Below are 24,176 nucleotides of genomic sequence, written 5' to 3'. Positions count from 1 at the left end.
ATTTCACGGCACAGAGGCCGCTGCAGCTTCAGCACGAGCTTTGTTCTACCGGGGTTTAGTGATTATAATAATAGTCCGACATTATGCGAAAATGCGAAGTTTTATTTAAATAACCCCCCCCCACCCCCACCCCCGCTGAGACCACAGCAAGAGAGCTCTTCAGAAACCAGAGAAAACCTTATTTTGTATCATCTACTCGACTTACGCGATTCATCTTTTTAAAAAAAAAAGCTTTTTACATCCTTTAAAATAAGCACAATACAGACCGTGTCAGAGTCACACACCCGTTTTTGGTTGTTTTTTCTCGTTTTTATTCTGTGATAAATAATTTCCTATGATCATAGGCTTTATGTGTAGACATCCGATCAAGGCAGGAGACAAATTAGAGGGCACACATGTTGCCACCATTAGAAAATAATAGCAGAAACAAAAACAATGAGGTAAGAAGTTCTCTTTTTTTTTATACATTTGTGGTGCGTCTATGTCTGTTACCTATACTGTTGAATGCACAGTGCTTCCTAATACAGAGATCCTGCCTTTTTTGTGTCTGTACATTATTAAACAAAAACAGGTCATGGCACAATACTAAACCAACCAAGACAGGGCACTGCAGAGTGTAAAGTGTAGCAGTATACATCATCAGGCCGAGAGTAAGAAAAGCTGAGCAGGAAACGGAAAATACAAAACTCTAAAGACTTAGCGACTGAGCGGCCGTGATTGCGTTCACACACACACACACTTCACACTCTCTCACTCACTCTCTCTCTCTCACACACACACACTCTCTCTCTCACACACACACACACACACACACATCGAGAGCGATCCGAGTGTCAGTGGCTTGTATGCTCTCTGCATTATTGTGTAAACATGTACAGTATGTTTATAGAAATGTGAAAGAGCTGCGATAATGAGTCGATCGAAAGTACCTGCAACCGTCTGGATTAATTGTTTCAGCAGAAATGCTTCCGCGGTGACGCCGTCGCCGCTGACGTCGGACTAAATTATTCATCCGAGGGTTTAAAAAAAAAAAAAAAAACGATTTAGTTCGGGTTCGGCTCCGCTGAGGTCACCCGCAGATGGGCTTTTAACGTTTGTGGATACATCTAATTTCAGAGACGGAGATTTTTTTTTTTTTTTTTTTTTTTAGTTAAGTGTGTTTTGAAGAATGAGTCTGAATAATGAGGATCGCAGAATTCTGAATTTGTTGCTTTTTTTTTAAGAGCAGAAAGTTTCCAAACTGAGGTGCAATCATCCCAAATTAATATCCATAGATCGGTTTAGGAACCATAGACGCAGTAAAAGAGGCTCCTTACAGCTGAGAATCATCATGGTTTTTTTTTTAAGTTTTCATCAGTCAATCAGTGTAAATCCAGGTGAGTGACAGGAAGTGCTAACAGCTGATTTGGTATCTTTCTTTCAATCGTGGCATGTAACAAAATGTGGGATTAAAAACAAGTTGTCGCTCACAGCTCGCTAATCAACTCCACAGCAACTTCCTGTTCAGATCCCCCGAAACTATGAAACGTGACAAATCAAAACCGGCTTGACTAAATTTTGAAAACCCACCGTAAAGATGTATGAATGCACAACTCTACCGATCGATTATATTCTCTAAAAGAGCATTCTGAGAAGATGTTTGCACTATGATGTTTTGCACGCGTGGCCATTCACTTCGTATCCACCCGAGACACGACCTTGACGGAGAAAAGATAGCTGAAAACTGCTGTTGAGCTGAACAAAGTGAGTTTTATTGGAGAAGAAGGTACAATTTAAAACATCTTTTAAAGCTCCGAGGACTCATATTTTCTGGTTTTGACTGAAGTGAATAATCGGAAAAATAATAGGGACTATAACCGGACGTGGTTGCAGCTATAATATGTCGACTGACACACTGCAGACAGTGTGTTGTGTTGTGTGCGCGCGTGTGTGTGTGTGTGTGTGTGTTGCATTCACAGACCTCACAAACAGCACAGCGAGGCACAGCCCCATGCGTGGACCTGACCCGCAGTCCCAGCGACTTCATTGTTGCACAAAACAAGACGAAGAAAAATGCTCCTGGCTCGCTTATTTTCCTGTCCCGACATTAAAGGAGAATACCACCGTTGCTTAGCGTTCACGTACGTTGTTTTCACACGTTATTTAACCTCATCGTCTATTTATAAAAGTTAACACTGTCCGGTGTGAGTTAGCGATGTACGGGGTCCATCTCTACCCCCACCCACCCACCCACCCACCCCGCGGGAAATGTAACGCCACTGACGCCGCAATGTGGCCGTACTCGACAGAATCAAGAGTGTTTTATACAAATACAAGAGGTGTGTTTATGTTCGGACGATTCTTCTCTAAATTCACAGTCTTCTAGTTATTGGCAAAGGAGGTGTGTCAGCGTCGTTGGGTCCGGCGGAGCGAAAATAGGCGTCCGCCGCCGCTCACTAATGCTTCCGTCGTCGCGGTCCGCGTAAATAACATGATGCCGGGTCTTACGTTGAGTGGCATTCTCCTTTACGGTGCTCGACCTCCTGTCCCGTCCGGTCTCCCCTCCCTCCCCTCCCCCCCCCCCCCCCCCGAGCCGGAGCCGGTTGGAGACGAAGAGGAGGCACACCTGCATCGTCCTCTCATCCGCAGCGGCCCGTGTACCGGGCCCGGACAGCTGGGAACGCAGCTGCTCTCCTCCCATCACACACCTGGGGGTCGTGCGACGCGACGGCCGAGAGTAAACCCTGCTCCGAAGCCAAGCTGGCAGAACCCCGCCCCTCCTCTTCCTTCCCTCCCTCCCTCCCTCCCTCCCAATTCCCTTCAATGGTTCAGTTCAGTGAACCTCAATAACACTCAAAACTACTTCAGTGGAAAGGTGGCAGTGGGTGGGAGAAGAAGAGAGAAAAGGAAAAAAAAAACAACAACAACAAAAACTAAAAAAAAAAAACCTGAACACAAATTGTACAACAACAGAAAAACACAAAACGGAAAATAGCTTAAGAGAAGCCAAAAATAGCAACAAGAGCGGTTGTGACGGCGCAGATGTGTGCTAAGGGTGGCGGGGCGGACGGCCGGGAATCAAGTCGAGGAGCGGCTGTAGTGGTCCTCAAGAAATGTGCGCCAGCATTGTGGCCTCGGTTGCCATGACAGCAGCACATTAAGCACCCTTTCCAGCAGAACAACAACAGAGAGACGGCCATATTTTAAATCAACAGTGGCAGGGTGCTGCGACAGCCTCAGCTGCCCCCCCTCTCCTCCTCCCATCCTCTCTCTCTCTCTCTCTCTCTCTCTCTCTCTCTCTCCACCACCTTTGCGCCCATGTCCCCCTTTTTCGTGTTTTGTTCATTTAATCGTTTTCATCTTTTAGTAGTTTAGGTACTCCATGGTGCTGCGGTCCCTTGACACATAAGCAGAGACTTCCCGTTTCAGGCTTCCGGCCAGAGTTTGTTGTTTTTGATTTTCAGTCTTTGTGTGTTTTTGTAAATCCCATAAAATTTTCAGAGCCTCTCCTGTCAGTCCAGAGGCGAGCACGGCGGAGTCCTCAGCCGGGGAGGCAAACTTTGCCTGCAAACAGCAGTCCCACTATGGTGAAGAAGATGGAGAGGACAAACAGCACGTACGAGGAGCCGACCACCGTGTTGTTGGGCAGCTTGTAGGGCTGGCCTCCCACCTCGTTGATATAGAAGCCTATTGGAAAGATGAGCGCCGCCATGCAGAACAGGATCACTGGAAGAAGGAGCAAGAGACAAAAATGTTAGTTAATACTTCAAGTTGACTTCTTGATGTGTCCGAATACCTGCGTGTAAAAATGGCCCAAGGCTCCAGGGGGCTTTTCAGACACAAACAAAACATCAACAAACACCAACGAAAGGACAGAAAACGAGTCGGACCTCCTTTGTTTTAGTGTTTGTTCTCCACATTCAGAAAATGAAGCATAACCACATCAACTTGAGCAGGATGGCTGCTCAAATTGAATTCAATTTTATGAGGCATAAATTGAATTCAATTTGAGCAAGTTCATTAGGGAGATACAATGGTGCCTTTCAAATGGCTTCGAAGGAACAATTACACAAAACAGACTCGTTCTGTTGACTCTGCCTCGTGTTTTTTCAAAGACGAGGGAAGGAGGCAATAAACAAGCCTTAATGGCATTTTAATGTTTCACTATTTGTCACAGATTATTCTGCCAAATACACAATATAAGGAGTGGCTCAGTCAAACCAGAGTTCAGCAGCCCATCTTCACTAGAAAAAGAGACAAAAAGGCGTTTCCGCAAATAATTGTAAATACTTTAATTTGGTGACATTCAGTTTATGCTGAATAAGGCAGAAATCGGACATTTCACACTATCGATGCGTCTGTACGAGCTGCAGCTGGAGCTTTTTTTTTTTTTTTTTTTTCTTTACCAACGGCACACGACTGATATAAATGTCTATTGAAAACACTCAAGTTCGACCACATTTTACTTCGAGGTAAAAGCAGTGCTGCACCGGGGAACTTAAGACTTCGCAAATTGAAACTTGTGAGAATGAAGAGACACTGATATAGAGCATTAAACTGCTTTTTGTAAACTACTGTGTCTTTACATAAGACCACAACACTTTGCACAGACCCCCCCCCCCCCCCCCCCAATAAGCATAAACATCTTGTGATTTCATTAGGACACAAATACAAAAACACGTGCACACGCTTACTGAGGATGTTTGTTGACCAGAGGTGTGCAGCTCAGTAGCAAAAACCTGATGAAATATTGATTAATGTTATGCTCAGCTTCCACCCCCCTCCTCCTCCTCCTCCCCTCCATGCTGGTGCAGATTCAATAATGATCATTATAGATGTGCAACAACATTCCCCAATCTATAAGTAACCGTATCCACACTGTCTACTATAAACCTTTCTGTTCGATAACGCACTCTTTTCCCTTCTGTTATATTTGGAAATCCAAATTGCAATATTTTTTAAAAGCAACTAAAGGCAGCATTCTTCTACAGGCAACTTTTTCAGCAAATCTTCACAAAGCAACACTCCCGATTTCAGCTCTGAAGTTGGCGAAGTCTGTGAAAAGTTTCTGTCGGAATCGTTTGTGGGTAAAATCGTGAAGCCATAACCTTGAGCTCTAATGTACACAATTCCCCCAAACTACCACAGTGCAGTAAATGTTATGAGGCATAAATAAGCTCCTTGCCTTACCTCAAGCTGATTAACGCAGTTTATAATTTCTCTGCAAGCTTAAAGGTGCAAATCAGTAATCAGATTTCACGCTTTTTAAACAAACATACTGCAGCTCTGTTTATTTGCATGCTTGTTAAGTCTAATCCAAAAAAAAAAAAAAAAAAAGGATTTGCTAAATTACAAAAAGACAAAACATTAGTGGAGGGAGCTCGTGGATGCTGATATTGTTGTTGAGTTATCGCCAGCTGCCACTTGATGTTACACGAGAGGTGTGATTTACTGATTGAACAGGTTACGTCATGAGACATTCGCATTATGTCAAACGCATTCAGGTTGTGTCCGTTTCAACTGCACCCGAGCGAAACCGTTTTAGTTCAGTGTTGTTGTTGTTTTTTTAGAAAAGTCTTGAGACGACAGCAGCGCTGCAGGGAGCTCCACCAAAAAACACCGACATTGACTAAATTCACAAACCACCCTCCTCTGTTTGTCTTCTAACAGGAGATTATAAATCACACTGGTTTTGTCTGCACTGATAATACCATAATCAATTCACTCGGTTTGCAAATTTGAGCTTAAATTCTCTAAATCGGTGATTTTATTATAAATGCACTTCAGTAACCAGCAACTCTCAACCTAATTAATTACTTTATTGTAAACCCCTTCAAATATATATATATTTAAAAAAAAATCTGAAATCGGTATTATTGTTTCCTTTACAAAAAGCTGCCAGCGACATTACCCACAATGCAACACAGCCAACCAAGAGTTCGAGCGTAGGTTCAGGTGAGCTGTTCTAGTGGTGGCTAATGTGCCAACTTTTCACTTACAATAGTGTGCAAAAGGTTTTTTAAACACTTAAAGATAAGGATGCAAAAAAACAACAACCCGAAATGCCACGAATAGTCATTGTCTAAAGACTTCACACGGAAAGACAAAACACCTCAAACACATCAATATTTGCCGCGTCACCCTTTGCCTTTAAAACAGCACCGGTCCTGCTCGGTGCACTTTTACATTTTTTTCCAGGTAAAACGATTCTGTGGATTTGTGAGCGTCTCGTCATGTAATCCCGGAGTAACTCCACGAGGTCAGAGCTCGTCCAGAAGCCCACGTGTCCTCGGTTTCCCTGCGTAAACCTGGTTTTCACGTGTACACGTAAACGCACTGATTCGTGAGCTGTGAAACCAGCATCAACCCCAGCGGGATCAATCAGCGTCGACCCCCGTTGCTGACAATCATTACATCCACAACAAGACGCCCCCTCTCGGTTCCCGCGAGCCCCGCTGGGATGTCCTGCTCAGCACATGTCGGGCGTGTCAGCAGCTGCGGAGCAATCGCAAGTCGTGGATGGATACGTCATGTTAGTCGTTTTGAACTGTCCGGGAAGTCGGTGCCTGCGATTGCGTAACAAAAGCTGTGGCTAATTAAAATGGCTCTTTTCTTCTGTTTCCTGTGAAGACGTTCCAACCGAAGCAAACTGCGTGACTTTTTAAAATCACAGATCAATGGATGTGCAGATTTTGTGGAACACCTTCATCTCATCAAAAATAACTCTCGCTGATGTATCAAAGAGCTGTTCGCCATTTCTCCAGCTCTGGACCGACATTTCCTCACGTGCTGTCTTTATGTGCTGAGCATCGGTGCAGGTGGGAAATGCAGCCAGAAAGCTGCGCTGTCACCCGGCACGTGTTAATAGTGTGCGCTGGATGAAATCAGTACAAGACGGGGACTTCCTTTTTAAATAATCCTGGTTATGCACGACGGCACGAGAAGCCTTTTTTTTTTTTTTTTTTTTTTTTTTAGCATTTACCTTTTCACGCAAGTGTTCAGTACCTCATGGACGACGTTTCCTAGTTTCATCTTACTAATGGACCTCAGCTCAAGATTTATCTTCACACTTTTCTTGTCAGCTGGCTGTGGGTGTGTCCAAGGAAACCAATCAGATTTGGCCACGATCTCAATGAGCCAATCGTGCCCGTACCTCTCAAATTGTAAATCTGTTCTCCTCTCTCTCTCTCTCTCTCTCTCTCTCTCTCCAAGTCGGACGTGGCCTCGGTGCGTCTTGCTGCGTCCCCTCCTCGTCGTTGCTCACCCTCTTCAATTAAGATGAAGACACCACGACGGGGTGTAGTCGTCAAAGGCTTTCACATTTCCCGCGCGTTCTCCTTTCGGTTGTGCAATGGCAATCGAATTCATTTCTCGTTCACATAAGTCCCTCCCGATGGAAATTTTCCATTCAGTAGTTTTGTTAACTAGAACGGTGTCGCTCGGATAAGACGGGCGGCAGTACTGCCGCACTCTGGGAATGAAAGACGTGATTTTTCTGCGCCTTTGAAAATATTAATCAAGCAATCAATATCTGCAATTCACTCCGGAGATCAAATGTTTAGCGGTGGGCTACGAGAATATAATCAGCCAGAAATGAAGTGATTAACTGAACAAATCAAAGTGTTTTAAATAATTCGAAATCATAATCAGGCAAAAATCATATAACGATCCAATAGGTCCTTCAATCAGTCTCGCTCATCTCCTTGTAACTTCACCCACAATGTCCAATAAATCTTGAGATATTTATGGGATGGCAGCTGCAGTTTTAATACTCTTACATTTCATCTGAACACAATTAGCTGAGTGTATCATCATGCAGCTACATGATTAACTAATAAACTGGTTTTATAGCGTCATGATCCTATTAGCTGTTTCGGTCCGCCCCCGCCCTATCTAAGAAGCAAACCAGCACGTACTGCATAAAACCAGAGTGGCAGCAGGTCAAGAGCCACCTCTTCGAACAGCCAATCGGATGCATCGTGCTGACTCGTCTCCAGTCTGTCAGCGGGCCTCAATCAACTTTGGTAGCCGGCACCGCGAGACGGGACACAAGTTCATATTTATGTCTGTCATTTCCATGCTCGTTACTCTTACCGGCCACGTGTTTGTCTACGAGGAGGCTGCGGGTGTTAAAAGGGTGTGGTGAAAGGAAAGCTAAAGCGCAGCCAGGAATACGTGACTCAGCAACTGCAAGTTTCACCGGTCAATTAGTTGAAGTGCACTTCGTGGCCCACTGCTTCTACTAAGTGCCTAAACTGATGACATACGGAGGCTTCGCTCACCTGCTGCTGGCGGAACTACAGCAACTTCACCGATGTACTAACAACTAACATTTACTTCTATACCGTAGAGCAATTAACTTACTGCACTCGAAGAGCAACGGTTCCTCGACAAGTAACGTGCAACTGTTTTGACAACAGATTCATTGGGGAGTTCTTTTTCAAGCCAAAAAAAAACACCAAACGAGCTCCTCAAATGAGAGAATTTGCAGCTCTTCTTTGTCCTATTTGAAAATAAGCTTGAATTATTATTATTGTTTTTGGACTGCTGGGCTTTAGAAAACTGATTCATCACAATTTTTCATTCATTTCTGGCAATTTAAAGACCAAACCATTAATTGATAAAAAAAAAAAAAAAAGAATAGAAAAAAGAAGAATGACAGGTGAACTGTAATCTTGGTATATAGATGCATCTTGTTTCCAACTCTACTTTACCCTGTTTTCCGTTAGTAGCCGAGAATCATTTGGGCATTTTTATCTTTTATTTGTACAGCCGAGTAAAAACTCGGGCTCGGGCTGCAATAATAAAATGTAATTCATGATTTTCTTGCATAAAATTGAGATCACGATTCTCTCACGCTCCTTTTTTTTTTTTCTTTATATAAATGCATTGCACTCATTTACTGCTGGTTTCTGCCGCTCGGCGTCACGCGGTAAAACGCTGCGCTGTTTGTTTGTTGAGGGCGAAAGTAGAAGCACTTGTTTTCATGCAGCTCCTTTACCTAATGAAAAGGCTGCAGAATTGTTGTCACATACAGGTATGAATAGAGATTATGTTTTTAATACGATTAATCGCGCAGCCCTAGTTTTCACCTTCACCGTTCGGGCCTTCTTCTCACTCCCCTATTATGTTCTTGTTTCCTTCCCTCGCGTCCATTTGCTCTGCTGGTGTAACGACCTCATTTCTCTTATTAGAATCATTATGATGTGTAATCGCTCCACAGTGTTTGAGAAGATGTGATATTTGAAGGTAACGTACCAGAGCCGGTAGATTAACTGATGCAGCGTTTCCCCTCCACGGAGCCGTCTGTGGAGAACTGTCACAGTTTGAACAGTCCCGGGGACTCAAAAATTAAAAAATTAAAAAATCGAATTAACCAATCAATTAATGAAGCTGCTCTAACGAATGCAGTGGTGAACGGTTTAACAAGGCTGACGTGTTTTTCCGTCAGTGCTCCATTAAAGTCATTTTACAGAATTCCTGACAAGATGATCTAATAAACATGTTTAATCTGCACCAGCGCCGTTAACAAGAACCATGAGAGCCGCACTCCTTGTTAATGTGCGTTTAACGACACTGATGCTCCTCGTTAACAGCACTCATTGTTCCAGACGGCCTCAGATGATAAATGACAGGATCCATCAAAGATACGTCTGAGGTCATTTAGAAACAAGAGGCCCCGCTACAGAGGTGCTCAGCAATTATCTCAAATCACACTTTTTTTTTTTTTTTAAATAACGTGTTCAAAGGGTCCTAATCTGGTGGGGCCTCAACCTGGGGGTCGATAATTTTCGGGTGGGGGCGGGGTGTCGCCAGATGGTTGCGGGAAAAACAAGGTCAAAATCTAGTTTAAGGCTTGGACGGAGCACGAATCTCTGCCGGGCTTTTAATTTGGAACAGCCAGCGTTCTTGAATTCTTTTTTTGTTTTGCCATCGTACCGTGCTGAACCAAGCAGCCAGAGACCGTTTGGTAGCACGTGGCGACAAAAAGTCTTCCAGCTCAAGACTGTGGCAAACGGGAGGCGTCTCAAAGCGAGTCACCTGAAAGTCTGACAGCGGCAGCATCGGGGAGAAACATAAGGTGCTGCTGGGTCCAGCAGAACCCCGAGCTCACGCCGAGCCTCAGAAATATCGCCCCGACTTTATGCATCGTAAATTTACGCGCGTGGCCCATACCAACGTGGAATATCCACAGTGTGATATTTGTGCAAATGTACTCGCACATGAAGCTTCAAAGTTGTTCAAATTAGGACACATTTGGAGATGAAACATACCTCTCATAAGTGTTCTGTTGTTGCTAGCTGTTGTTCTGTGTTTACACAAAGCGATGCTGGAGGGAAACGCCGAGTCATGAAAATCAAACAGATTATTGAGAACCACTGTCCTAATCAATATTAGTTTATGTTAGTGGTTAGTTCTCTTTTTCTGGATTGCCACCTTTTAGTAGCCACACGTAACATTAAGTAACAAATTCATGTAAAAATGTAGTTAAACTGCCAAAAAGATTTTAGACACAAGAGACAAATATATATTTTTTTGCTATGTTCATTGTGCACTCAGGAGCAAACTAGTTGTCATATTTCAGACATGTCTGTTTGTCTGAATAAATCCTTCAAACCTGAATCTTGATTGCATCGGATTTCTTCGTTTTCTTTTTCCATAACAATTTTTGTGGTGTACATTTCTCTCCTGGTCTCGTATATGATGTGCCCACCTGCAATGTTTCTGTGCCCCACCAGGGGGCACGCCACCCAGTTTTGGGAACCACTGGTTAATGTTGTTATTATATGCCAAGGTAAAAAACAAAAGCAATTAAGATTGGCTGCATCTATATATCCTTACCAAAGACAACTATCAGCCCCTCACAGTCATTGTAGCTGTCAGGTTTTGACTCTCCCTCTTAGTACTTCAGTCTCCTTTTTCATACCCAGGCCTGCAATCAGATTCACCGATTATACGCTCAAGGGTTCATAGCCAACCCGGAGCAACTTGCTGGATACGAGTTTGCCAACGAATTGCATCCTGGAAAGTGCACAGAACTGATGAAATGTGCGACTATCCAGAGATGCGCCATAAACAGCAATTTAACCCCGTTTTAGTGTCACCGGAGCGCTTTTCACAAATTCAAAAACATCGTCTCGACTTGACATTGCCTCAACTTGTGTGCCCTAGGGAGTGTTCAAAATTACAAAATCACTGGATCTTCTCTGGAAAAGTAAAACTTCGCTTGTAACGAACACAAAAACAAGATCAATAGATAGTCTAATAAGTAGTTTACTAAAACCCCCCCCCCCCCCAAAAAAAAGTCAATTTAGTGTTAAGTTTCAGTTTGATATAAGGTTTCTCTTCAGGGGGAACCCCATTATAAATTTAAATGGTACTGGTAATGTATTGTCAGAGTTGTATTTATTATCCCTCTACCCCGGTAGATGACCTTCGTACCTGGAGATGGGGGGGGGGGGATACTGCTGGTGTGTGTGTTCAGAGGGACAGAGGCAGGCCTGTGCCAGTTATACAAAGCTGTCCATTCAGGTGCTGAGGGCCTGGAGCCAGTTACACTACAGGCTGCCCACCTCTTCTCAACCTTCATCACCTGTTTGTCCCGAACGAATCTTACCCCCCCCCCCCCACCCCGCCATCTCCTCGCCACCAACTTTGCTGTTTTCCTATTTCACCTTTCCATTGGCATCTTCCTCTCCCTTTCTGACACCTCCAGCTCTTGACCTCTACAAACATGACTTTTCACTCAGCTCCTCCTCTCTTCTCTCCTCTTCTCCGGCCCCAAATCCGTTTTCTCACTTAACCTCTCCCACTTTCACCCGCACGACCGGCAGCAGAAAGGTGTTCGCCCTCACAGCTCAAATACAGCAACATCAGCCCTGGTTGCTCTTTGCCTTATTGTCCGTCTTTAACTGCACTTAAAGCAAAGAAACCCATCAGCCGCTGAAGTGACGAATGGTTGTTCTGAAGCAGAAAAAGTGATACTTAACTATCACTCCTCCCTGTGTTACAAAAGACCTGTATTCATCTCTTGAATAAATCCTCAAATATATCACAAGTCTTTTTTCCCCCCTCCAGGCTTATCTCCTCATTTATTTCCTCACTGACGATCATCATCAAGATTTAAAGGTTTATAAAAAAAATAAAAAAAACTGAACTATTAATACACCGCTTGTCTAATGTGGCCAGCTGAAGCTTAACAAGGGGGACAAGGGTGACAACTGCTCCCAGTTGCCATGGCAACTCCCTTTCTTTTCATTGAGCGTGATTGTTAAACAATCACTAAACGCCTTCCAATTTAGCTTGTGACACAGATTTGTGCTCACCGGACAGACACTTTGTGGAGAGGTTTGGGATTCTGAAAAGTGGCGATTCGTCAGGTATTTGCGAGCAATTAGGATGAGGTTTAAAAACTGTGTGCCTGGCAGGAAAGCGAAACTTGGGGTGCTCGTGCAGATATGCGGGTGACTTCTCCTCTCGGCATCAGCGTCTTGAAAAACGCACACAGCTTTTAAACAATAATACGGGGAATTGTGGCTTCGCGTAGCACTGCTCCATCGGTACGAGTGTGCTCGGGGCTGTCTATTTCCTCAAGTAGCGGACCGATCAAACTCCAGCCTCCCACGCAGCCTTACGAAACCAGTCCAGCCACAGTGCACAAGATGGATGCCGAGTTATCATCGAACACTGGAAGTGCATCTATACAAATATAATGTCTGGGGGAAAAAAAGAAAAAAAAAAAAGGAGGTGCAATGTTCAAGGCAAAAACGAAGATAAAACACAAGAGAAACGCTGCGGCACATAAGCCACCCACTCAGGAACCACACAAGCTGCATTAATCTATAAATTAGCTTAAGGGAGCAAGAGGAGTCGTCAAGCATGCAAAAAAATACTCCAAAACAACACACTCCCACACATAAGTTCTAATATCACGCTCAGAAACACAAACACATTCAGATGTTTTTGACGTCACACACATTTTCCACACGTGAAAATGAGCAGGCCTAAAACCGAGTGACAAAAATGGAACTTGACCTCTTTTCCTTTTATTTTTCCTGTCTTATAGAGACTATGTCCATGGAACATACTAATGCCAAAGGGGGCGGGAATGTTTTGGATGTTATGTCATGACAGATGCATTGAGGCAGACAAGAAAGTGAGAAAGCTCCAGGGAGAATGTGCCGACGGCGAGTCTGGTGAGTAAAACGATTTCACTCGGTGTGAATGTCATATTCTCGTTCACTTACTGCCAGTAAAGGCGATCCAGCGGGCGTATTTGGTGGCTTCTCGACGCCAGTGCGATGCCACCAGCAGTCCGCAGGTGACTGTGAGGGAGATGATGCCCATGATGATGAAGAACAGTGTGGTGACCCACTCTGGGGGCAGCCGTGGCGGGATACAAGTCCGGTCTCGTCCGTGGATGGTCTGACATTGCCGGACGAGACCGACTGTAAGGGCACCTGCAAAGAGAGAGCAGGCAAAGTGAAGGGGCGGCCATTTAAATTCACGCGTTTGAATTCATCATTTGTAAAATGTACCAAAAAAAACAACAACCACTGAATATTGGGGGTTACTAGTCAATCTGTGGCAGGAAGTCGAGACCAATTTTAAACCGCAAATAATTTTTACATAACAAAGTTGCTTATTTAGAGGAAATCCGTTTTTGTTTGTTTGTTGCTGTATTTGGATTATTGCACAATCAAATGGAGTATCTAAGCAGATATTTAAGTACCATTCAATTGCTTCTAAAGTTACATCATTATTTTTTTTTAAACGGTTTTGTCCTGTTTTATTTTTGGCTGAATCATCTTTACAGCCTTGCAGTACACGCTCCGTGGCCTCATATCCAATCCATTGAACGGGTTCCAAATCCCTGATCCATAATAATTTAATGCTACAGCAAATAAAAAGCACACACGATGCACTTAAAACGTCAGACGAGGTACACAGCACATGCAGAGAACATTTATACAAAATTGTCCTTAAAGTAAAGACAGTAAAATGCTTTACCATTAAGTCAAATGTAAAATAATCTTTTGTTTTTGCACCTAAAAATATTTTGGTCCCTTGAGTGTTCAGGTACATCTAGAGACTGCATCTCTGCTGCAGAAGAAATAAACCAAAATCTGAAGCAGCGAGAAAGATCCTCCTAAGTATATTTTCAGCATCAACCCGGTATTTGATCTAAAACCCAGAACTCGCAGGCTGAATGGTTGTTCATCATGCTTCAAGCCTGAGCGAGAAAAGGGGAAATAATCTACAGGTAAAAAAAAAAAAAGGAAAGATAGAAAAAAAAAGTTAAGATTCTCATTCTGATGACAAACATTAAAAGTGGTGACAAATTAGTGTCCCCGTCCACAGCCAGGTCTCTGGGGAGGTGGGGGACCAATGTGAGCAGCTCAACTGATGGCAAAGTGAAAAAGGAACAGGTGAAAAGGGAGGAATTGAAAAAATAAATAAATAAATAAAATAATAAAAAGAGATGTTCCTTTAAAATGTCGCCCATCTAGTAGCGAGCTGAGGACTAACTGTGCTTTCTCACGCTGGTGGGCCCAAAGCTTCCACACTCAAGCAGAGAAGGTGGGCACTCAATCCGTCCTGCCAATTACTGACTGTATCCCACACAGGGGCGACACTTATCACAATATCTCTATCGATATACTGGAAGTCCAAGCCTCTGCACGCTCAGCTAAAAGCACAGACTCTTCACAAAAAAAAAAAAAAAAAAATATCTCCATCCTCCAGCTGTTCTGTCCAAGATCTTTTAAGAGTGCAAGAGCTCATCAGCTATCTGAAACAGGACACGCCTTAATGTCCCTCTGTATCTATCCATCACTGATCGGACAGGGAGACAAATGGATTCATGCCCCAGACAGAAGCGAAGCTCTGCCAGAGTGTGAAGGCCAAAACTCAGAGCAGGATCGCGCTCCAGCAGAGCGGCCACTCTGGAGACTCGGCATTCAATTAAAGCTTCGTCCTCAAAGGGATTTTCCACCCGAGTAAGCAGAACAGCATCACAATGCTCAGGCTACTGCTGATCACAGGTCTCGGGCAATGAAAGGCGCACTATCAACGACAGCCCCGCGGGGGTAGGAAGTGCTCTTTGGGAAAAGACGAGGTTGTGTTTGAGGTTTTCACTACGTGTGGTGGGATTGTGAGCGGAAGAGCTGCCGTACAACTTCATGCGTCGACAGTTTCCGTGTGTAAATAATGTGACAGGGCTGTGATAACGCCTTCCAAAACCTTTTACGAATCACTGACAACACCGGCTGAGGTTTCTTTAAGTTCAGGAGCCGAAACAAACTTGACGGTAGGTTCAGGTAGAGTCGTGTTCGGGGGAAGGTCGCCGCATCGGCTTAAAAATAAGCTGTTTGTTAAAGTTTTTTTTTTTTTTGAACGAGGTAATTCTATCGTTTACTTTTCCCATTCACAAAATGATTCTGCGAAATCTTTCCAGAACTATAGAATCGGATTAATCTCGTTTTCGAGGTGACAGCTACGACAAAAAAGTGCCGCACGGCCTCCCGAAGTCGGATGAACCTCCAAACTCGGGGACGTTTGTCTCGCACTGACCTCGGTCGCATTTCATTGACCAACGCAGCAGCCCCCTTTTTTTTTCTTTCTTTGACACGGTTTCTGTTTTCAGGATGAACACTCAGCAAGTCCGGGACGACTGCGAAGAAAAAAAAAGTAGCTCCACAGCGCCACCGTAGTTCAAAAACTCCACAGGGGAACTTTAAATCAAATTTGCTTGTCCATGTAAAAATTGCTCCAACGAAAACAAAACAGTATCTCGCTGAGCTTGTTCTGAATTGAGGCTTCCATGGCAAAAACCTATTCTCCACACAATTGTCTCAACACTTGTTAGACATAAACAGAAATTAACGAGTGATAAACGCTGACCACAAAACAACCCATTCACTGAAAAGCCGAGCCTGTGTGGGCGACGTCATGAAAGCTCAACAGCGGCTCAGCAGGTGGGCGTTACGTGAGCAGCATGAGACAAGTATGCAAGCCGGAATTTAAGAAGGTCAACTTTGGTCTGGCACCCAAATCTAGACATTTTATAACCCGTCTGTAATACATGATGCTTAATGATGCTTGAGCACTCGAATACGAACAGAACAGCAAAGCCTGTGTGTGAGCGAAGTGTTCTTGTTGGCCCCCGCAGGCGTGCTGGCATGTCCAGAGGAAATCCTGTCCCCTTTACAACACCCAATGAAAGCGCTGCTTTTACAGTAACAACCAAACACAAGCTCAGCCTGTCCCAACTCCCACAGACAATACCAGTGGTTACAAGAAAGGCTTGGGAGTCTGTAGACGACAGGTTATATATGGAACTGTAGAACTCAGGGCTGTAACACAGGCTTAAAAAAAAAAAAAAAGCTTTTAGACAATCCACAGAAATACTGTCGACGCGGCGTATATTTTACTACAGACAAGGAACAACTAGAAAGGAGGCCTCTGAAAAGAGGAGGTCATGGCTCTTGACGCAAACCAGCACTTGAATGGCTCTCAGACTTACTCAACAGCCTATTCGAGAAGTCGCCCCAATATTACAGAGTAACCTTGAACAAATTAAAGAACGGGAGGTGAGCGAGGCAGAGAAAGCGGAGGACTGGTGCTGGGAATAGGGGAACATTAGGCAAACGCTTGATAGCTGCAGTTAATGGCAGCGGTTTATGACCGTTTCCCCTGGATCCTCCGGCCTCCTGCTGTTTCACTGGCTCTCTGTGGAATTCTTGCCCTACAGCAGGCAGGCACGCTATGGTACACGGACACGAGTAAACAACTCAACAAGCAGGAACACACAAACTGGTCTGGTTAAAATCTCAGTGATAAACAAACAAACAATTGTGACAGATTCACATCTGTGCAAAAACTGCAGTGGTGACTTTTTCTTTTCTTTTTTTTTTTTTTTGCACAAACCCCACTGTGTGGATTAATCAATAGAGACACGACATAGTACGTTTTAGAGGTCTTTGGCTGGCTGATTTTGCTACTTTCAGACTTACTTCCAATCTTGGTGCTGAGCTAAGCTAACCAGCACGCAGGCTTTATGCAGGATTTAATTGACAGATATGGCAGCTGTGTCAATCTTGGCGTCAAAATCTCAGCAAGTAAGCCTGAGCAATTTCTTTTAACTGAGGAAAAACACTAGCGGGTACGACCATACGCTCATTCCAGCCAATAGTAGGACGGAGGCAGGTTAGAGAGGGATGTGAGGAAAAACCTTGAGCCACATGTAAGGGTGCTCCGTAAAGGGAAAGTCGCATTAGCCTTCCTTTCATTCAGCACCGATGTGACGTTAAAAGAAGTTGTGGGTGATAAATAACGTCGAGCAGCGATATCTCAGTCCGGAAGAGTGACGCAGCAGCAGTTTGCAGTCTGGTTGATGCCACATAACGAGTGCATCTGTGTTTCGTTTTTTTGTTGTTTTTTTTTGGGGGGGGGGGGGGGCTAGCCGAGCACAGCCGCAGGGTCACAGTTAAAGACGGTGAGCTTTGACCCGAGAGCCCACTGGAACAGGCTGAACCAAGACGGCACCAAGAGAGGAAGTGGCGGTTTGAACTGATGAGTCACACATGCTTCTATTAAATTCAATACGAGGAAAATACTCACAAGATGTGAATGCGGTGCGAACTATACTTCCCATTATGTTTGGTTTACAAACAACCCTCGGTTCCTCCGTCTCTCATTTGTAGAAAATAATGGCCAATTTTCCCATTTGTGGGCCCGAGCTCACTTTCACAACCCCATCATGCCCTTTCAACCCGCGGTGAGCTCTGCCTCTCACTATGATCAAAACACTCCTCTCACCATGTCTCTGTCTAAATGAGAGGAAATGAGCGGCGTGTCTGCTCATATTCAGCGTGATGATGCTGTCATTAGTGGAGCATAGTAGGTGCTGATGTTTGTAAGCTCTGGAGGGATGATTCAAACAGCCCTCTGAACTTTAGTGGGCGGCAAGTAGGCAAGCGAAAGCAGCCAACAGCTGCCGCTGCCGCCGCCGGAGGCTCTTCCAGTGCCCACTTGCCATGTCGGGGCACTGGAGCGCAGCTGTCTACGGCCCGAACTTGCGCCCAAAACAAGGCCGACAAACCCGTAAAGCATGAGATGCAAACGCCGACACGCATGAAAACCGACCTCAAACCGATGCTCCAAGCTAAATAAAGACAAATTGCACACATGTCCGAGTTTAAAAGGCCAGCACGGCAAAGCGTGGTGAGCGCGACTTTGTAAGATGATGGAAACCCTTTACTCAGGTTGCACTGGTCAGTTTCCTGTTCATAGGCAGAAAATATCGATGCTCCGTATGCAAGGGAGAATCTCAGTTACCTCGCCTCTAAATCCGTCGACCAACAATCAGATGTTTACATGTATTCCAGTAGCGGGATGGAACAAAGTAGAACTTCAACTTTCCCTTTAACTTCCCTACATCTCCTAAATAACATATATACTTTTACTTCCAATACATTTCCCCCTAATCATCATAGTTTCTTTACTACAAAATTAAAGGAGAAGAAATTTGATGACCTGATGATGCTGACTGCCCGCAAGCAGGTCTGGCGAATCGGTGGTCAAAGATCGGAAGCTACAGCTGAATCACATTTATGCTGAAGTGCAAACAAGTGCTCTGAAAGCCTTGCTTGAGCTTATGTTTCCACTTAAGACACAATAGACGCTCGCAAGTCACAACTACATCATGATAACTGAATAATTAATTGATCCTGATTTTCACTTGTAGCCACAGTGGCACCAATTCAGCAGGTGTCGTTTTAAAAGAATAAACTTCATAACTCTCAAATGTCTGAACCCCTTGCATTTAAAAAAAAAAAAACACTTTCAATACTTAAACACGTTTTATATTGAAAAATATACTTTTGATACTGAAGTACAGGGAATATCAGATACTTCCAAGAGTTTTATTAAAGCCATTTTCTTCATAGGCGACTTAAACTTTTATCCGATATCTGTACCTGTATTTAAGCGTGGCTTACAGGCATTTTATCCACCACTGATGCATTCTTTTAGGATAAACCTCAACACCCTGACCGATTGTAAAATGCAGAAAAATACATTTGTACAATGCTGCTTTTGAGAGCATGCAACAGCACAGTATTATGCTGGCACATCTGTTGGCAATGCATACCAATAAACAGGAGGGCTTTGTGATGGATTGCATGGGAGTGTTGCATTCCTTCAACCTACAGTAAGTGTATCCAACACTGCAAATGAATCTAATGTTCAACTACTATAATATGAACTAGTGTGTGTTGACATTAGAAACACAAAAGGAGCCGGAACAGACATTTTTTTTTTTTTAATTTCGATGTAAAGCAAACCAAGCAACCTACCAGAAAGTCACTCAATCATAAACAGTCACTCAATCATAAACAGCATCCCGAAGATTATTAAGATGATGTCAGATGTTCAGTTCAAGTCTGACCAGACAACCGGCAGCGTCGATGGAAAAGTGAAATAAGTTTAGATCCCCCCCCACCTGCAGGCAAAAAAAAAAAAAAAAAGTAATAACCGGAGCAGTTTTACCACTTGGGTCACTCGCTTGGGTCGCGAGTGTTACAGCTGCAGCTTTTCGTGAGCGAGATTTAGGTTCTCCATTCAATACCTGTACGTTAAACCAGCTTGCCTGCGGAAGGCCCTTTTTAAAACTACATTTTGTTTGCCTGAACCTGGCGAACATTGCCATGTGTCCTACATCTGCAGTGCTGGGTTTCTGCCCTTCTTGGTGCCAGAGTTTGGGCCCCAACAGCAGTTTTGGCAGTGCAGCCCGGTAACTGGACGATAATGGCTCGGCCTGGTTTCAATGACACCGAGCGCCCTTGTGCTTTGAAAAGGGATACATAAAATAAGAACATTTAATAGTCTCCCGTTTCATCCATTTCGGATAATGTCAGTTTCGGTCTATAACTTCAGCAGCAGGTCCTGAGCACTGGTCATTATGTGCAGCAATTTGGCCAAATGTTACTTTAATTTTTTTTTGGTGGGTTACAAACACTGGAGTGCAATTCTCTTGTCAATAAATCAGGCTTTTTGTGTGATTTACTGAAAAGACGACATCAAATCAAAACTCACAGCGGCATACTGGAGCTGATGCTGCTCCTTAGCCCTCAGTGGAAAATATATTTGTCTGTTTATTATTACACAAGTGATGCTGAAAAAAGGCACTTTGGGGTAATCAACATTTTCCGCTCTGAGGGGAAAATGTCTGTGGCGTGGAGATTAATTACAATCAAGACGATAAGAATGCAAAAGGCCTTTGCCGTGTCTTCAAAATCTGTTTACTTGAAAAGAGTCTTGAAAAGCCACAATGATCACCTGGGGATCTCCATCAACGCTTTATTGCAGCGTAATACAGCAGCTCACTACACGCAATAAAGCACTTTTAAAGTAAAGTCAGGATGGTGCCGCGCTGGATTGGTATGTTTTGTTTCACTCCAGTGATAAGAGCACTTGTGAAACGATTACCTTTCAGGTTTTATGCTAAAATTATAAATTAAATGGTGGTAAGTATCTAATAATTTTTTTTTTTTTTTTTTTTTTTTAAATCACTCACTGGCCAGATACAGCAGCTTGAGGCTGGAAGAGATTTTGCATTTAAGTGCGCACGCACACACAAGCACACGCACGCACACACACCCACCCACACACACACACACACACACACACACACACGGAGGGTTTCAGAGGTTATTCCGGCTCGAGAGAATGACATCCACTGTGGTGACAAGTATCTGCAGGAGGGCAGTCGTTGGCGGAGCTGCCGGGAATCACAGTTTGTGTCTGACACTGCTACAACAATGGCTCTGTCTTGAAGCACAGCACAGGAAGTCGGCTCTAGCTGCTACTGCCCGAGAATATCACACCGTAGCGAGGACGGCCGTGCTACTTCTCCCGCCTGGCGACGGAGATTTGTCTTTAAATGTGAATCAAATCCGGCCACAATCAGCGAGGACGATTACAAGAAAAAGACAGTCGACGCCAATTGATTCTCTGCACGAGCCTTACAGATGGTGAACTTGTTCTTCATTAGTTCACACAAAAAAGACGAGATCAAAAGTAAAACAGGAGGTAAAAGCCCCACACGCCTCGAGCAAAGTCGGCTTTTATCAATGCGACCTGCTCAGGGGAGCGTGTCTGTTTCTCAACACTCGGAGTACAAAGGCGCTCGCGTACAAAGACGTCACGCTGAGGACTTACAAGGGCAGATTGTCAAGCACAGAGTCCTCCGATAAGACGACAGCGACGCAGGGGACCATCGGTCAGCTGACTGGAGGCAACAATATGTAGATAGTCATCAAAGCCTACTTAGTATCCACTTCAAACAATAAACTAGATAATAGAAACAGCTCCATAATTCAGCTACTCTGAAAGAACTTAATTCATTAAAAACACAACAATTTTGAAATTCATTTAAATGTTAAAATGTTTTTAAAAGACAGAGGCTCCAAAGAGAAAATTGTATATTTACCCATCCCACCATATAATGAGGAATCTTTTCTAAAAAAAAAAAAATAATAATAATAATGTCTGCATCTATTTTCCTACTGTCTAAATGATCAAAGGCGTCCGTTATAAAACTACTTTTCTATTCTTGCTGCACAAAGATCGACAGAAACTGCAACAAACTGTCCAGGATGAAAACGTAAACAAAAAGTTGACCTTGCAAAGAGAACAAACCAGAGACACTTTTCATCAACTAACATAAAAGATTGTTAGTTTCCTATTATGTGTTCCTATTTTACTGACTGGCACATGCTCAACACGGTGAGAGAGAGAGGAAAAAAAAAAAAAAAAAAAGGTGCGGAGGAGATGCCTGTCGGTGATCTATCACCTACACGTCTCGTAAAACCATCCAAGACAGGACGCGTCGCGATCATCAAAGGAGAAAAAAGGCAAAGAAAACCCGCGAGGGGAAGAAGTGAGAAAAGTGACGGCGGGGTGGAAATCGGTGGCTGCACGACATCCTCTCTAATCACAACATCCGACGCTCTCCATAACAACGCAGTTTAAATATAGCAAAAAGGTTCAACTTTCGGCACACGCAGGTACAGAGCCGAGGGATCTCGGTGTGCCGTCACCGGCCACTCGACCTTCGGCTGCGGCGTGCTAAGTTTAGACGAGCCGAGACAAAATATCCAGAACCTAAATGGACGAGAGACGCATTAGGCCACGCAGTCAAATGGGAGCCATTGTCCGCATTTCATTTGCAGGCCATTATTGCTTTTGTACAGATTATTTATTCCGTTGGGCTAAAACAGTCTGGACACGTACTGGCGGATGATGAACCCTCCCTGACCCACTTACTAAGCCGTCATCCCGCGGAGGGAACAAAGAGTAGCAGCTGTCCGTCAATAGCTCCAGTGTGTTTTTAGGGCCGACACAAATAAAACACAGGAACAGCAGCACGTGCTTCCGTCTTCAATCAGGAGGGACGCCGCAAATAAACACCTACTTCGGGTCCCTTGCTATTCGATCGGATCACACCGGAGGTCACTTCAAATGTCAAGTCACCCGTTTTAACACAGAACCGGCATTACCTTCAAGTGCTGAAATAAGTCCTTTAATCAATTAGTCGTTGGACAGATAAAAAGGCTGCAATTATTTTTTGCCATCAATCCACTGCTTGCTGCGCAAAATGTCTGAAAATAGGGAAACGTGCAAAGCAACATTTCCCCCATTGAAGTGACATCTTCAGACAGCTCGCTTTGGTCCAAACGTGCAAAAAAAAAAAAAAATTTTAAAGTTATTTAGTGTACAATCACACCAGACAAAGACAGGAAGCAAACTCACTTATTTGAGAGGGTAAAATTGATCAAACTTGTCACTTTATTGGATAATTAGTAAAACCATGCTCTAGTGAGAGCTTCTTATTTTTGAGGATATCCTGCTTTGTTGTATATTTTATAAATCAGTGTAAATTAAATATCTTTTGAGTTCAACAGCTGAGACGTCCTGTTGTATTCTAGAAAATAATGACTGGCATGTTCACTCTCTTCTGACTTTCCGAAGACCGAGATGTTTCATTGATTTGATCGAAAAAGATGAAAATACTAATTAGAGACTAGCCTGTGGCAGAGATTGACGGAGCTGACGTTTGAGCCACTAAATGATGAACCGATTTGATTGAAAATAATAATTAGTTAGAGGCCATAACAGAGAGGCTTGGTGCTGATCGGTCAACTGTAAAGTTGATATTTCCATTTGGGGGGGGGGGGGGGGATGCAACATAAATAACACACCAACAGCGCTGCTGTTGGGAGGACAAAAGATGTAGCTGCAGATGGAAACCCTGCACACAATGGGACATGTACGAGCTGAGAAGATTATCTGATGGCAAACAGTCCAAGAGGGCGAGAGCTCCCGCTTAAAAAAACAACAACACACAAAACACAACAGCACTTTTGAAACGGTCTGCTTTCGTTTACCTGCAGATTCACCAGTGTTGATCCAGTCTGGGTTTGCAATGCTGGCTATTGCAAAGATATCTGCTGCCAGAAAGAGGCACCCTGAAATGATCGTGAGTTTATCCATACCGCCAGCCTACGACGCGCTGAATGACGTGTGTGTGTGTGTGTGTGTGTGTGTTGGGGGGGGGAGAGATGCGGCGGTCCTCGTCCAAATTTGACCCCGGGCGTTGAGAGACACAGGGTGGGCTGTTATCAGTCTGACCTCGCCCCCCTTCAACAGGAGCCCGCTGTTGTGGTTCTGCTGTGCATTTTTTTTTTTTTTTTTTTTTTTGCAGCAATGTTAGCTCCTCACGCGTCAAGCAAGCGAGAGCCTCCGGCTACAAACAAAAAAAAAAAACAACAACAACAACAAAAAAAGGGCTCAAATACGACGCACAAAAGCATCACATCTCAAATGCCTTGTTTTGTTTGTAGTCCGGCGAGGTGAAACAAAAAGCTCACTCGGCGCCGAGGCCCCCGAACCGCTCGTGTTGTCTTTCGGATCCGTTTAGCAGCAGCAGCCGCCGCAGCAGCAGCAGCATCGGGCACAGTCTGCGGCTAGCAGACGGCTAGCTGGCTTATTTCCACCGATCCGGACTCGGTGCGCCGAGCTGCGGCCCAGAGGCTGCTCGACGGTCGGGACCGGGACTGCGCTAGCATTTCAGGGACAATGTCACACACAAAACGGGAGGCGCGGAAGAACCGGAGCAAGTTCCCCCCCCAGCC

At 44.2% G+C, this 24,176-nt stretch overlaps 1 protein-coding gene across 2 annotated transcripts; it reads right to left on the bottom strand.

Moving 5' to 3' along the window:
• Positions 1-3,249: 3,249 nt before the first annotated feature.
• Positions 3,250-24,176, bottom strand: mosmoa (modulator of smoothened a). Of its 2 annotated transcripts, none has more exons than XM_069702757.1 (3): positions 23,430-24,176; positions 13,227-13,427; positions 3,250-3,705 (listed from the first exon to the last, which is right to left on the bottom strand). In XM_069702757.1, the coding sequence occupies exons 1-3, from the start codon at positions 23,533-23,535 to the stop codon at positions 3,521-3,523; spliced, it is 492 nt and encodes a 163-aa protein (XP_069558858.1). In that variant the 5' UTR covers positions 23,536-24,176; the 3' UTR covers positions 3,250-3,520. The 2 variants fall into 2 exon arrangements, with proteins under 2 accessions (XP_069558858.1, XP_069558856.1); XM_069702755.1 differs by having other exon boundaries at positions 13,227-13,439; positions 23,430-24,174.

The sequence above is a fragment of the Brachyistius frenatus genome, unplaced genomic scaffold, assembly GCF_029030835.1.
Source record: "Brachyistius frenatus isolate BFR_SWC_R1_liver_20210118 unplaced genomic scaffold, ASM2903083v1 Contig_43, whole genome shotgun sequence".
NCBI lineage: Eukaryota > Metazoa > Chordata > Actinopteri > Embiotocidae > Brachyistius > Brachyistius frenatus.
This window is presented reverse-complemented; position numbering and strand designations above follow the sequence as displayed.